At 35.8% G+C, this 15,402-nt stretch overlaps 1 protein-coding gene across 2 annotated transcripts; it reads left to right on the plus strand.

The window, feature by feature from the left end:
• LOC147557688 (isocitrate dehydrogenase [NADP]) lies at window positions 1-5,136 on the plus strand. Of its 2 annotated transcripts, none has more exons than XM_086659231.1 (16): window positions 1-336; window positions 822-865; window positions 956-1,065; window positions 1,410-1,447; window positions 1,570-1,647; window positions 1,734-1,787; window positions 1,857-1,958; window positions 2,141-2,232; window positions 2,330-2,433; window positions 2,604-2,672; window positions 2,752-2,867; window positions 2,957-2,991; window positions 3,086-3,228; window positions 4,025-4,147; window positions 4,233-4,322; window positions 4,852-5,136. In XM_086659231.1, the coding sequence occupies exons 1-16, from the start codon at window positions 288-290 to the stop codon at window positions 4,859-4,861; spliced, it is 1,257 nt and encodes a 418-aa protein (XP_086515357.1). In that variant the 5' UTR covers window positions 1-287; the 3' UTR covers window positions 4,862-5,136. The 2 variants fall into 2 exon arrangements, with proteins under 2 accessions (XP_086515357.1, XP_086515358.1); XM_086659232.1 differs by having other exon boundaries at window positions 20-336; window positions 4,233-4,429.
• The last annotated feature ends 10,266 nt before the right edge of the window (window positions 5,137-15,402 follow it).

Raw genomic sequence — 15,402 nt, forward strand, 5'->3', positions numbered from 1 at the left:
GGCCACATTACTAGGTTGTGGAGAAGAAACACTTGGGAGGTGTGGTTTTGCACAACAAACAAACAAACCTTTGGAGATGTGGAAGGCCACTTCTCCCCCGTGGTATTTTGGTAAATTTCCCAAGTGAGTTGCGACGCCGCAAGGCTATAAATATTGAGAAGAAGATCCCGTGTTCTACTCTACTTCTTTTCCCTACAACTTTTCACCAACTCTCTCGATCGCATTTGAGATCCCAATCCCTCTTCGTAAACCCTATTCTTTTGATCGATCATCTTTGCTGAGGGATAATGGCTTTCGAGAAGATCAAGGTCTCCAATCCGATCGTCGAGATGGACGGTAAACCAAATACTCTCTTTGATCTGTTTGTTATTATTCTCTTTTGATCCTCTAGGTTTTGTAGATCTGATTTTGTTGTTATCAATCGTCTTACTTGATTCTTCAATTGAGTTTGTTAATATTAATCTACTATATTGGTTTGATCTCTATTTGTAGCTGCCAGATTTTAGTCACGATCAACAAATTATCCAAGTGTTGATATTATTATATGATCTGTTTTTTTCTTTGATTTAGATAGTTTTTTTGTTCCTAATCTTCATTTTTATTTGGATCTAGTGTATTATGTTTTAGTTTGATTTTATTTTTCAAAGTTGAACGTCTAGTGTTTGGATTCTGGAAAAAGGTTGATTGAATAAAATCCATAATGAATCTCTATCTTTTGTTTATCACTTTTGTATACTAAAAGTAGAATATCTACTTAATCTATCTGTTTCTTATGTCTGTTTTATCTCATAAATTCTGAACTTTATTTTTGAATGACTCAGGAGATGAAATGACTCGTGTCTTTTGGAAATCAATCAAGGACAAGGTTATTCTTCTAACTTTTCTTCAATTTCTCATGTTAGTGTTCCATATTAATGTGGGTAGTTTCTAAATCTTTTGTTTAATCAATTCGCAGCTCATTTTCCCCTTCTTGGATTTGGATATTAAGTATTTTGACCTCGGCCTTCCCCATCGTGACAACACTGATGATAAAGTTACTATTGAAAGTGCAGAAGCCACTCTTAAGTAAGTATTAACTCTTAATTTCCTTTGAATGAAAATGGGTGCTGATCATCTTTCCTGTTTGTGTTTTTCTTGTCGATGTTACTCCTCTTAGACGCTTACCTTTCATCTTATGTTCTATACTAGTGTAGTTTCGTTCTTTACTTCATACAATCGTTCACAAGAATATGTAAAACAGAATATAAGTTGAGAAATAACATTGATTTGGACGTATTTTATGCTTGTAAGTCTTTCTTTTTTGCTGGTGCTTGTTGTATGAAGTCAGAAACTTAGAATCATTTTTAACTTTTGCTTTTTCTGGTTACACATTCCAATGTGCCATATGAACTAAAATACTGTTGTTGCAGGTACAATGTTGCAATCAAGTGTGCAACCATCACTCCAGGTATATATTCTAACTGGAAACGTTAACCTCAAAATTACTTCTTTTTTCATCATATAGTGGTTTATATAATATTACAGTCAAATCCCGATTTGATTTTGTAAATATGTTCACATGATTTACAGATGAAGACCGTGTTAAGGAGTTCGGCTTGAAAAGTATGTGGAGGAGTCCAAACGGAACAATCAGAAACATCTTGAACGGTGAGCAAGCTTCCCCTGATTTTCCTTTGGTCTTACTTCATTGTGTGTACCGTGGTAAAACATCTATTGTTGTACACTTGCTGCAGGAACTGTGTTCCGAGAACCCATCATCTGCAAGAATGTTCCCCGACTTGTCTCAGGTATTTAACCTCTCGATATTGCCATTTTCTTTCATTGTTGAAGGTATTCTAACTTGATGTTTTCTGTAGGTTGGACGAAGCCCATATGCATCGGAAGACATGCTTTTGGTGATCAGTACCGAGCAACTGATGCTGTTATCAAGGGAGCTGGCAAACTCAAATTGGTGTTTGGTACATATTTTTCTCTCAGACAAAACTTCCTGGGTCATGTTAATTTCCTACGTCTTGGAAATCCAAAATGTTCTGCCGTCATATTCGTAGTATCATTAAGATTTATCTGCATTATCTTTTGTGCCTCATTTGGTATTTGTCAAGAAAGGCTCACTCGAGACTCATCTCATAAATGTTTGCAGTACCAGAAGGACAAGATGAGAAGACAGAACTAGAGGTTTACAACTTCACTGGTGCCGGAGGTGTAGCCTTGGCCATGTACAACACTGATGAGGTCTCAATTTTGCATTTCTCATTTTTGCCACTTAGTAGCTCCATGTTCGAAGTCTAAAATTAACAAGCCACTGAGGTTTATATTTTCTTCATTACAGTCCATCCGCTCGTTTGCTGAGGCGTCAATGGCAACAGCTTACGAGAAGAAGTGGCCACTTTATCTTAGCACAAAAAACACAATTCTTAAGAAATATGACGGAAGGTATCGCTTTCACCCTTTTTTACATTTCTTATCTTATAAAAGTGGGCCAATTACAGGTAGGACTTATGATTGCCGACCTTCAATGCACACAAGCAAATAATTACTGATAATAAGTTTTTTACTAAATGATATATCGAGGTTCATGCTTATTTTCTTCTTCTCTTCTACAGGTTCAAGGACATATTCCAAGAAGTATATGAAGCTCAATGGAAATCTAAGTACGAGGAGGCAGGAATATGGTTAGTATCTTTATATGTATCCTTTTAACAATGTTTAATATGCGTATCGCTTGCTCAACTGGAAAGATTGTTTTCACAGGTATGAACACCGCCTCATTGATGATATGGTTGCCTATGCACTAAAGAGTGATGGTGGTTATGTATGGGCATGTAAGAACTATGATGGTGATGTGCAGAGTGATTTCTTGGCCCAAGGTTTGTAAAAGTCATACCCTTTCGTTCCCTCTGTATTTTTTTTCTAAATCTGTTAGCATGTTACTGAATTTATATTCCCATTACTGCAGGTTTTGGTTCCCTTGGACTGATGACATCCGTATTGGTAAGTATGCTTTAAACAACTTGTGCAATATGGTTATGCTTATTGGCAGTATTTAGAAACATTAGGGATTTATACAAATGTGATGTGATTATAGGTATGCCCAGATGGGAAGACCATTGAGGCTGAAGCAGCCCATGGCACGGTGACCCGTCATTACCGAGTTCACCAGAAAGGTGGTGAAACCAGTACAAACAGTATTGCCTCAATATTTGCTTGGTCACGAGGACTTGCACACAGGTATTATGTAACACCCATCTCGATACCTACTATTTGTCTTTGATTTAGGCACCACTCAGACGGTCAGGCCCAATATCCTGGTTTCACATGGTATTAGGTTTTTTTTTTGCTTGGGCGTCCCCTAGACCACCCTATGTTTCCTCAACTAACCATCTAGGCACCACATCTAATTAACCTGGTGTCACATGGTACATTTTTTTTTGGGCATGGGCCTGCCCTAGACCGCCCTAAATTTCCTTATCTAATCATATCGGTGACACATTCGGTTATCCTAGTTCACATGGTACAAGTTCTTTTTATTGGCATGTCCCTTCCCTAGACCACCCTTAGTATCCTCACCTAACCATCTAGGTCCCACATCCAATCAATGGGCCTACTCAATATGTAAGGGTGTTATGTTATAAGTCTAGGTTTGGGAGATCCTCCTTAGCAATGTGGACTAAAGTAGTGTTTGTCTTTTTTCCACCTTAGATCTGAAATCTGACTCGAGGTTTGAGTGGACTCTCCCCAAATTTCAGAATGATTGTTTTGTAGGACTCGTGATTTCTGAGTCGTTTGAATAGTTAATTTTTTGTCCATTTGAGTCAAGATCCAAACAATGAGAAAAAAATACCACTTAAGTGTCATATGCACGCGAATCTTCCGTTTTACATCAGTTAATCTACCGTTTTAAATAATGATCTAAAAACCTAGATGTAAATGTGGTTTATATGTGATAGTATATAGGAGGACAATAATCAGTTTCATACAATTCTATGTGGACTAATGACTAATGTTATAATTATACATCAAACAGGGCAAAGTTGGATGATAATGCTAAACTATTGGACTTCACTGAGAAACTAGAGGCAGCTTGCATTGGAACAGTTGAATCAGGGAAGATGACCAAGGATCTTGCTCTTCTTATCCATGGATCAAAGTAAGCTTGATTTATCGAGGATGTCTGCCTGTAAATAAATACATTGTCGATCAACATTTACGTATTATGGTTAATTTGGTTGCAGGGTGACTAGGAGCCAGTACCTGAACACTGAGGAGTTCATTGATGCCGTAGCTGAGGAGCTGAAAGCCAGACTTTCAGCCAAATCCAAGTTGTAAACTCCTATCTATAATTGTAGGCTTTTACTCACAGATATAATAATGTTAGAGAGAAAAAAGAAAACTAGTTGATTCCGACATCATTGTTGTTACATCTACCCTGGTATTATTTACACCTTCATCTTGTGTGATTATTTCTCAATATTTGAATTACCTTTTACTTCCGTATGATTTCTACCTACAACCTAGGGGTGGGAAGGAAGCCCAACGCCTGTCATGTTCACCCAAGTCCCACAAGCCGGTGGACGCCCGGATCTTGAAGATAGTAGTGCACATACGACCTGCTAGAATTATTAGATTCTCGGGCTAGGGGTATGAAATCCTACCTGCAATATCTCCCACGCCCAAGCCCATGCCCAAGCCCCATCAGGTCTTGCCCACTGGCCGAGTAGAAGTTGGAGAAAGAGTCATCATTCCCCTGCCCACTTCCTCTCTTACTAGAAAATTAGCGTCTTCTTTCGAACATTTCTTGAGTTTCTTTCCTATCTTTTTTTTGCATATCATGATGAATTGGTGTGATTGCAGGTCGGAATAGGAGAATTTAGAGGGAGAGTGATTTAGTAGTTGATTGTGGAAGGACGGAAATGAACAAAATAAAGAGATCAGGTTTGTGCTAAGCAAGACTTTCATGTTGTTATTAATTGTTATCCAAGTCATTCTCTCTACCAAGTTAATGGGCATGGCTCTATTCAGTTGGATTTGGATGCTTATTGGTTCTTTTTTCATGATTGGAGACTTTCTCTTGCAATTAAGTAAAGAACAGATTATGTTATTTATTATCTATTTATGGGTTTTCCCTATTTCGATTAACGAAGAGTGCTATATTAAGTCAGAGCTTTAATATGTGGGTTGATGGTGTTAGACGAAGAGTGCTATATTAAGTCAGCTTTAGTATGTTGGTCGATGGTGTTAGAGCCTACTGGACCAAACCTTTTTAACTCCTATATGCTTAGACAATGTAGGATAATGCTAAGTTGTACTTGCCCTATAGACGTGCATAGTTGAACTTATCTAGGTTTAAATTGGTAATTGAACTAGTCCTTTTCCTCTCTAAAATTTGGTTAGTAGGCATCCTAGTAAATCTCTTGGCTGTAAAAGGTTTAGACAATTTGGCTTAAGGGCATATCTATTTTTAGGCTAAAAGTTCACTTAATTGAATTTCCTCTAATCTTCGTCTTGTCATCACCTTCAACAAATCCACGACAACTTTTGATCACCACCACCATTTTTTTACCACCGACCAGCACAACTACCTCATCTCTTTCCTTTCTTCTTCTCCTCTTTATCTCTCTACCCCATCTCTTTCCTTTCTTCTCCTCTTTATCTCTCTTGTTCGTTCCCTATATCCTGCAATTCTCTGTTTCATTGTTACTCTCTCTCGTCCCACTATTTTCTCTCTCTCACAGTTCCTGTGATTCTGTGAAGGAGAGTTCTCTTTAGCCAGAACCGTGAGAGATAGAAACAATGAGAAAATGGGCAGGAGAGAGAGAGAGAGACCCAAAGAGAAAGAATGAGCAACAACAATGTGAGAGAGAGAGACCGGAAGAGAAAGAATGAGTAACAACAATGTGAGAGAGAGAGAGAGACCGGAAGAGAAAGAATGAGCAACAACAGCGTGAGAGAGAGAAAGAGAGAATCTGTAGAAGAGAAAAGAAAGATAAGAGAGGATGAGCAGGACAGAGAGATGGAGATTAAGATTATGGGGTAAAAGTGAAGTTATGAATTCATGATGAATATGCGCTGTACGTCAATTCTAGTTGTCCAAGATCTCTATGCCTCAGGAGGATTTTCACGATGCTCCAAAGCTGCCTGAAACAATTGTGACCGAGAATCGTAGAGGGAATTTGGGTTGATGTTTTGGACAAACAAATAAATTTTTTGACGTACGAATTTTTGAGTGGAAACGAAAAAAGTTTTGTAATCTTTTGTTTCCTCAAAACACCTAGCAACCCTTAATATTTTGTAGTTTCTTCTCCTCTCATCTTCCCCTCCTACCACCACCATCAATTATGGCGCCACCACCACTATCTCTCCTTTCACACACTTCTTCCCTCTTATTTTTTTTCTATTGTCTCTCTTTCTCCCTCTCTGTTAATCTCTCTTAAGTTTCGGCGAGGGGAGTCCCCTTCGCCGAATCCTCGTATAGTTTTTCGTCTCTGTCTCGCGTTATTCTTTTTTTACGAGTAATTAAGAATTTTTAGCCTAAAATTGGTTCAAAGACTTTTTAGAATGAATGATGATTATTTCGCTTAGCTTGCCTTATTTTTTTCTCTCTTAGTCTCTCTCTCCCATCCTCTTCCTTCTCCCACTATCTCACTGTAAAACAAAAGCATCAGTCGAAGAATCCAACCTCAACTTCCAAAATATACTTTTTTCTATATTTGTTGTTCTCTCTTCCAAAACCGAGTTTAGTTCCTGCTATGAAGTATAGAAATGTACATTATTCTCCAACTTTAAATTTTGGAAGTCCACAAAATTTGTGTTTCAGACTTTCAAGTTTTTAACTCTTTTTCGATCTTTTTGTCCCCCAACTTAAAGTATGTGCGTGCACGTATGAGTGATATTACAAGACTTCTTCATGTTATTATCTTAATGTTAAATATGACGAATATGTATCTAAGTAATTCAAGCAATGCTGAGGGGTTGGGCAAAAGGCCCAATCCCTTGGACGAAATGGGGACCCGCTCCACTGCAGAGAGAAAATAAGGAGCAGGTCCACCGTGTCAGGAGGGAATTTTTTGTGGCAGTTAAGGCCTCACTTTTCATGAAATTACAAGAATGCCATTCACCCAATTCCGTACTCTCTCACGTTCTTTTAATTCAAACGTGACATGTGTCATTTCTTTCCCTTATCTCTTCTCAACTTTATTTCTCTCTCCTCCTTATTTCTCTCAAACAGTTTCTCTCTCTAGTTATTTTATTTCTCTCTCCTAAATTATCTATAACTACTTTATCTTTCCATATTTTTTTCTCCTAAATTATTTCTTCTAAACTTCTTCTAAATTATTTAATTTCTCTCTAATTATTTAATTTCTCTCTTTCTATAACTACTTTATCTCTCCAAAATTATATCTCTAGATTCATCTCTCCCCCTAATTTCTTTCATATATTTACGGTAAATTTATCTCTCTCCCCCCTAGTTTTTTTGGTAAATCTTAAATTTTTTTTAGATGAATTTCATTTTCAAGTTTGAGATTTGTATCGAGATTTTATTTCCCTCTTTATAATTTTTCTCCTTATATTTTGGACATTTGTTTAGATTTTCTGTATTGTACATTTTTTTAAAACAATAGGTATTGTACTGTACATTTTTTTGTGTACTGGACACTTTAATACGGAGAATTTTCTTTTGTACCAGAAATTTCCTTGTGTATCGGAAATTATTTTATGTACTAGCCATTTGGTTATGTACGAGACAGATTTGTACATGGAATTTTCTTATGAACCGGGAATTATTTTATGTACTAGCCATTTGGTTATGTGCTACACCTTTGTACTGAGAATTTTCTTGTGTACTGGGAATTGTTTTATGTACTAGCCATTGTACTAGACACTTTTGCATTGGGAATTTTCTTGTGTACCGGAAATTATTTTATTTATTAACTATTTGGTTATGTGCTAGACACTTGTTTGGTTATGTCTAGACACTTTTGTCCCGAGAATTTTCTTGTGTACCGGGAATTGTTTTATGTACTAGCCATTTGGTTATGTACTAGACACTTTTGTACTGGGTATTTTCTTGTGTACCGTGGATTGTTTTATGTACTAGCCATTTAGTTATGTGCTAGACACTTTTGTACTGAGAATTTTCTTGTGTATCGGGAATTGTTTTATGTACTGGCCATTTGGTTATGTACTAGACACTTTTGTACCGGAAATTGTTTTATGTGTTGGCTATTTGGTTATGTACTAGACACTTGTGTACTGAAAATTTTCTTGTGTACCGGGAATTATTCTATGTACTAGCCATTTAGTTATGTACCAGACACTTTTGTACTGGGAATTTTCTTGTGTACCCGGAATTGTTTTATGTACTAGTCATTTGGTTGTGTACTAGACACTTTTTGTACTGGGAATAGTCTTATATACCAGGAATTGTTTTACGTACTGTACATTATGTTATGTACAGTATATAATAGAATGTGGTATGCGTTTCTTCTCTCAAATATTATTCTTTCTTTTCTAATTTGAAATTTCTGTCCGGATTTTTCCTATTTTAGCTCTATCTAAAATTATATTCCTTTTTCATATTTCTTTTCCAGATTTTTCTCTTTCCATATTTTTCTTTTGTAAGCATATCTTCTCTCTCTAATCTTAACTACTTTCCTTATCTCAAACATTCTTGCCTTATATGTTGGAAGATTTTTATAAAGATTTTTTAATGAAGTTTCGGTAAACAAAAATCTAAAAACGCACGTAAATCTGGTTGTTATAATGTATCAAATTTAGACGCCACCCAAGACTTTTATACGTTCTCTTTCTAAACTTTCCTTCCGTAAAACAGATCAAGATATTTTTTTCTCTATAAAAGTATTAGATACTTCCGATTTTCGTACTAGATTTTTCATTCAACAATCTTTCGTACTAGATTTTTCATTCAACAATATTCGAAGGAAACTTTCACGTTGCAACATTCACAAAATTGGAAAAAAGATAGAAATATAAGACGAAAGAAACTAAACATGTACAGTCAACTTCCACATAACAAGGAAATGTGGGAACTGATTGGGAACGATAAAATGTACTGGGAACTGAGGAATGTACACTACATTTCCTCGAAAACTTGGTAATGAAATTCCTCGAAAACAATAAAAGCAGATCAAGTTAAGGATAACTTCAGATCTGATTTCTTCACCATTATGAATTTCTGTTAAATAAAAAATCTCCAACAACCCGCTTAAATAAAAAAAACCAGATTTGTTGCTTCCTGAACCCAACAAAAGATTTCTTCCCAAGTAATTTGAAACTGAATTTGACTTATCCAAAATCCTAAACCATTCCAAAATATTTCCAGATCTGGTTTTTTCAAAATATTTCTTCACCATTAAAGTTTCACCAAATTTGTTCAAGAAATCAAACCATTCCAATTTCTTCACCATTAAACTTTCACCAATATTTCTTCACCGAATCTGACTTCCCAAAACCCTAAACCATTCAAAATATTTCTAGATCTGGTTTTTCTAAAATATTTCTTCACCATTAAACTTTCACCAAATTTGTTTAAGAAATCAAACTGAATCTGACTTCTCCAAAACCCTAAACCGTTCCAATATTTCTTCACTAAATTTGTTTAAGAAATTTCTTAGAGAGAGAAAGAAGATAGCTTTTGAAATTTCTTGAAGAGAGAAAGAAGATATCTCTGGAATGTTTTTAGAGAGAGAGAGAGAATGTAATGAAAATAAAGAGAAAAGGGTATTACAGGTAGTAAGATAAAAAGACACATTCTTTATTGTACTTGTCATCTCGGGCCCACTAAAAAACTTACAAATTGGACCTGCTTCTTATTTCTGTTTTGGGCTGGGGGAAAAGCTTATTTACCCCCCTTTTTTTGGTTCTCTCCCTCAATACTCTTTGTTGTTATTGGTCGAAAGTGGTGGTGCAGATGAAATGAAGATGACGGGTAACGACTTAAATGTAGGTTTTAAAAGAATGTAGCTCTTTTTTTAATCTTAAACATCGATTTCAATGACTTAAATGTGAAATGGACGTATTAAAGTTCTTGGAATTTTAAAAGCGTGAAACTTTAAATTCTACCATTTTAAAGTGGGAGATTTGTTGTTTGGACCCCCTTTCGTATAATTGACTTGCTGTTTGGACTCCCTTTTTCCAGTGTTGCACTTTGGACTCCCTTTTTCAGAAAAGGAGTTAAATATAACAGTTTAAATAAACATGAATGGAAAAAATACTATTTTACACCCTACTAGAGGGAAAATACTATTTTACCCTCTAGTTAACCCAACTGTCTCCCAATTCATCATCTACCCTTCTCTCTTCTCTCAAATCAATCACCAGCTCTCTCCATCAACCCCAAGTTCCTGGTGATAGTAATGGAAGATCACCATTCACCAACACTTAAACATACTCGCAACTGGTTTCCCCTCTCTCTTCTCTTCTCTCTCTCTAGATTTTCTCTCTCTAAAATACCTCCCTTTAGCTGATTAGCTTTCAGAGAATCATGATTAATTTTTTTGATTTATCAAGCAACTATTTAGCAATCAATCCTGATTACATCTCCATTAATTTATCGGGCAACCATTTAGCGTTCAATGATCAGGCAACCCTTTAGCATTCAATGATCAGGCAACTCTTTAGTTGATTACATATCCACGTCTGCTATTTCTCTCTCTAAAATACCTTTCTCTAGGAATCAATCCTAATGAAGAAGAATTTCCTTACAAGTTCAATTGCCAACACAAATATAACAAGTACAACAGATGCTTACTGTTGGGGTTCATATTTAAAGGCAAGTAATTCCACACAACTATATATAAGAAACATTGATGCCCGCCCTGATTAGTGAATTATATCATATCAGTTCTTGAAGAATCAATTTTATCCTGAAATCCAATTCAGATACCTTTACTACATCAAGAGGAAGAAGTAGGTAAGAGTGAGAATTCATGAAAGACAAACCGTCAATTTCAGGTGAGTTTAGTTGAAATTGATCAAAGAAATTGTTTTATTATTACAAAAGAAATATAAGACTCTATTTATAGAGTTACAATACTACTGTTTTCTAATTTTACTAGTTCCTAATATTTTACTAGTTTCTAATAGTTTTATGCTAATATATATACTAGCTCCTAATAACTTACTAGTTTCTAATATTTGATATTTCCTAATATTATATGGGATATCTTAACATATAGAAAGATATTTCAACACTCCCCCTCAAGTTGGTGCATAGATATCGCACATGCCCAACTTGTCTATCATTTTCGAAAATATTCGACTTGAAACTGTCATCGTGGCCCGACTTAGACTTCAAAACATAAATTTCTTCACTGAGCTTGTCATTCTCCTGCTCCAATGATTTTAGCCTTTGTGCTTCGTTGTTTAGCCGTTCATTGAGCAGGTTTATCTCGTTATGCTGGTGAGCCATGACCTCCTTTTGTTCTGATAATTTACTTTGCAGTTCTTTGATGGAGGATTCCTTTCTATCAAGTGATGCCTCCAATTCCTGAATAAGAGTTCCTTGCTTTGTTGTTCTCTCTATTTCCACATTCTTGTGCATCTTCAATTCAATAGCCTCCTTTTTTAATCTTTCTGTTTCTTCAGTAAGACAATTGATCATCAATTCACACCGTTTAACTTTAGATTCCGAATCTTCTGCCTTCTGGTTGGCTAATGAGGTCACAAATTCTACATGTTGTCTACCAAGTTCAGCTGCTTTCACAGTTACCTCCATTTGCTTCATACATGCGATTACTTGACCAACTGTTGTCATATTTTCAATCACCTCTTTCTGCAAGCTTGTGAACTTAGTACGTATGTCACTTGGACATGAAACACCAGGAATATCATTGGTTAATGACTTCCATGCCATTAGTTCATTCTCCAAATTTCTCACATCAAATTGAGTCTCTTGTTGTTTAAGTAACTCGAATTCCGCACGCTCTCTTCGGTCTTTTTCTTCCAATAATTTTTCTTTTAATAACTCATTATTTTGATGAGATGATTTCAACTTCCTTGCTTCTTCGACTTCAGACTCATAGTTTCTTAACTTTTCTTGCAACTGCTTCACCAAAATACTTGTATCTGCAGAAGTACCTTTTTGAGATAGAGAGCTAAGACTTGATAGTTTCTTCTCCACTTCGCACTTTTGGTGCAGACACTCGTTAAGTTGATTTCTGAGATTCTCTAACTGCTCCACGTAACATAGTTTATCTCTAAAGTTCTCCATCTTTGTTTCTACGTTACCTGTAGTGACTACCATTGCTGAAGCTTGCCTAACAGTTGGATTTTCTTCCTCTGTCTCAACAAGTGCAGCTACAAGGGGTTTCTTAGAGTTTTTCTTTCGATTATGATCTCACCATTCCGGATAACCTACTAATTCATAACAATGATTTTTGGTATGACCAGTTTTGTTGCAGTGGGTACACTTATAAGAAGATTTGTCAGATTGACAAATAGCTTTAACATTATTATTTTTTGTCTTATTTCGAATCATCATTGCGGAAGCATCAGTTGTTTCAGATTCACTGTTCATCGTTGTGCGTAGAACAAGCTCACGACGGACTAAAGCATAACATTCTTCTAAATCGGGAATGGGATCCTTTCTCAAAATTTCACCACGGATTTGTTCAAATTCACCATCTAACCCTGCAAGAAAAATATGCACACGTTGTCGTTGAATTGATTTACGATAAGATACAATATCGTTTTCGTTTTCCATGATCACTTTATCACGGTGATCTAATTCACTAAAGATCTCAACCAGTTCACCGTAATAAACCGAAAGTATCCTCCCATTCTGTTTGGCAGAAAATGCCCTCTGATTCAAAGAGAAGACTTGCAATTCATTAGATCCATCATAAAAAGCTTTAGATAAAGCTTTCCAAATATCACGAGCTGTAGGTAAACGAATATATCTCTTCATAATTTCTGGAGTCATAGACATCAACAACCATCTCTTGACTTTTTGATTTTCTGCATACCACTTCTCATATTTAACATCATCTTCAGCAGGTGGTAATGAATTACCTCGAATAAACGAAAGTTTTTCTTTTTCAGCAATATGCATCTCCATGATTTGAGACCACATATCATAATTTTTTTCATTCAACATAATCACTGAATTAAAGGCTCCTCCTGACTGAAAAATTGTACCAATTGTCTGATCCATATTTTCTACTATATTAATTATGAGAAAAAATTTATATCAGAAAATTTTAGAAACTGAATCTTTGAGAAGATTTTTTCTACCAACTCAAAATTTTGTAAATTGTGAGACAATATAGATCACACAATAACAATTAACGTTATTGTTTTGTCTTTTTGCCTTCTTTTAATACCAAAACTAATGAAGGATTTTTTTTCCTTCTTTGAAATTAAGATAGGAAAAGAAGATGAAGGTTCTTTCTCCTTCAATCGACAAAATTTTTTAAAAAAACAAATTTAAGATCGTTGGCTCTGGTACCAAGTTGAAATTGATCAAAGAAATTGTTTTATTCCTTGATGGATTACAAAAGAAATATAAGACTCTATTTATAGAGTTACAATACTACTGGTTTCTAATTTTACTAGTTCCTAATATTTTACTAGTTTCTAATAGTTTTATGCTAATATATATACTAGCTCCTAATAACTTACTAGTTTCTAATATTTGATATTTCCTAATATTATATGGGATATCTTAACATATAGAAAGATATTTCAACAAGTTTCTGATTTATATATCTATCCATGAGAACTCTGAGACTAACCCCTTATGAAGTAGCTGATTTTAGTCTTGTTGTTTCACCATCTTGGTTTTGGATTGGTGTTGCTTCTTCTGGAGAGAAAGGTTGGGATGGTGATATTGAAGATTTCAATATACATTTACTGAACAGTTGATGGCTCACATATGGTTTAAAGTGTTGATAATGGAAGTTGACCTTGTTTTTTTTTGATGAGATGAGGTTGGCCTTGTTGGGTCGATGATTTTACTTTTTTATTTTCATAGAAGTAGTGATGATGGTTGGTGGAGTATAAGTAAATTAGGGGCCCAAAGTGCAATATAGATATTATAAGGGTAAAAAGGAATTTTTTTTAAATGTAACTTTAAAGATGGAATATTCTCGAGTGATTTCGTTAAAGGGGAGTCCAAAGTGCAACACTGGAAAAATGGAATCCAAACAGCAAGCCAATTATACGAAAGGGGGTCCAAACAACAAATCTCCCTTTAAAGTTGCGGAACTTTAAAGTTCTACAACATATCAAACTCTTGAAAGTTCAAAGAACTTCAAAATTCTCGAATGTTAGGCATTTTTGTCGTTAGTGACGGATCCAAGGGAGTGCGAGGGTGTGCGGTCGCACCCCGCATCCTCCCAAGAATTTTAGTAGTAGTGGGCACTACAAAACTGAAAGGGTTTTGTTACGGCAGTAGCAAATGAGTTTTATCCATGATAATAGCCTATATCCAAAAGCACTCACGCAAATGACTTTAGCTACAAACTTTCCCCAGTAGTTCGTAACTGAAAAATAAGATCTTCGGTTATGGCTTGGTCGTAGTAAAAGGCTATAAATTCATATATCATATGGTATATCCATTTAATTAAATGGCTGTGGTTTTGGGTCATAAAAAATGTCTAAATGGAATAAAGACTTAGTCAATGAGTCTGACATAGGAAGAGTATTTATCTTTTCTGCAAAAATAAATATGATTGTATTTTAGTCCTTAATCTTCATCTCCAACACAAATTCCGACCACCACCACCATAATTTCCCACCACCACCACCCTAATCAAAATTAAAGAAAAATCCAAGTTTAATTTCAATCCTTTAAAGACTAAAATGATCAAATAGAAGAAAAACAAGTGTTTGATTAGGAGAGAGAAACCTGTACATATTCCATGAGCAGAAGGTCCTTGACAAACCAGATGTTCAACCCTAGTTTCCTGTGGTAACATAAACATCATGTGTATGAGCCACTTCAGTTACTTCTTTGAGGAATGCTTTTGTCATCAAACAATGAGAATCCATTAGAGAACTTCAACCCGTCAACAACTTGTTCTTTTTACTCAAAAATATTCTATAAACAAGTGGAAATTATTAAATGACTCAAATTAGATCAAAATGGACAGGTGGCGCGCTCTAGGGACTGGTATACGCGATTCCCGTGTTTCCGCCAAGCAGCGAAACGGACGCTATAGGTCTGATTCGGTGTAGAGCGTCGCAACTTAGAATCCGTAGCCCCTTCCCACGTTTTAATCGTGACCGTTTGCTTCCGCGTTTTTGAGATCAACGGCTGCTGAGATTCCCGACCCATTTCCTATCCCGTGCACCCGAAGCAATTTAATCCCGTAGTCCCAGAAGCAACGTTTTAATCTTGTACGTCCGTTGCCGCGTGTCCCAGATCCGACGGCTGCTGACCAT

This window comes from Eschscholzia californica, unplaced genomic scaffold, assembly GCF_041429995.1.
Source record: "Eschscholzia californica isolate CP2 unplaced genomic scaffold, dmEscCali1.0.p SCAF_2, whole genome shotgun sequence".
Taxonomy (NCBI): Eukaryota; Viridiplantae; Streptophyta; class Magnoliopsida; order Ranunculales; family Papaveraceae; genus Eschscholzia; species Eschscholzia californica.

Bases quoted from the DNA above. Each gene is read 5' to 3' on its own strand.
- LOC147557688 (XM_086659231.1), top strand. From the start codon at position 288: ATGGCTTTCGAGAAGATCAAGGTCTCCAATCCGATCGTCGAGATGGAC. The intron at 337-821 runs GTAAACCAAATA...TGAATGACTCAG, and splicing joins TCCGATCGTCGAGATGGACG to GAGATGAAATGACTCGTGTC. The intron at 1,959-2,140 runs GTACATATTTTT...AAATGTTTGCAG, and splicing joins CAAACTCAAATTGGTGTTTG to TACCAGAAGGACAAGATGAG.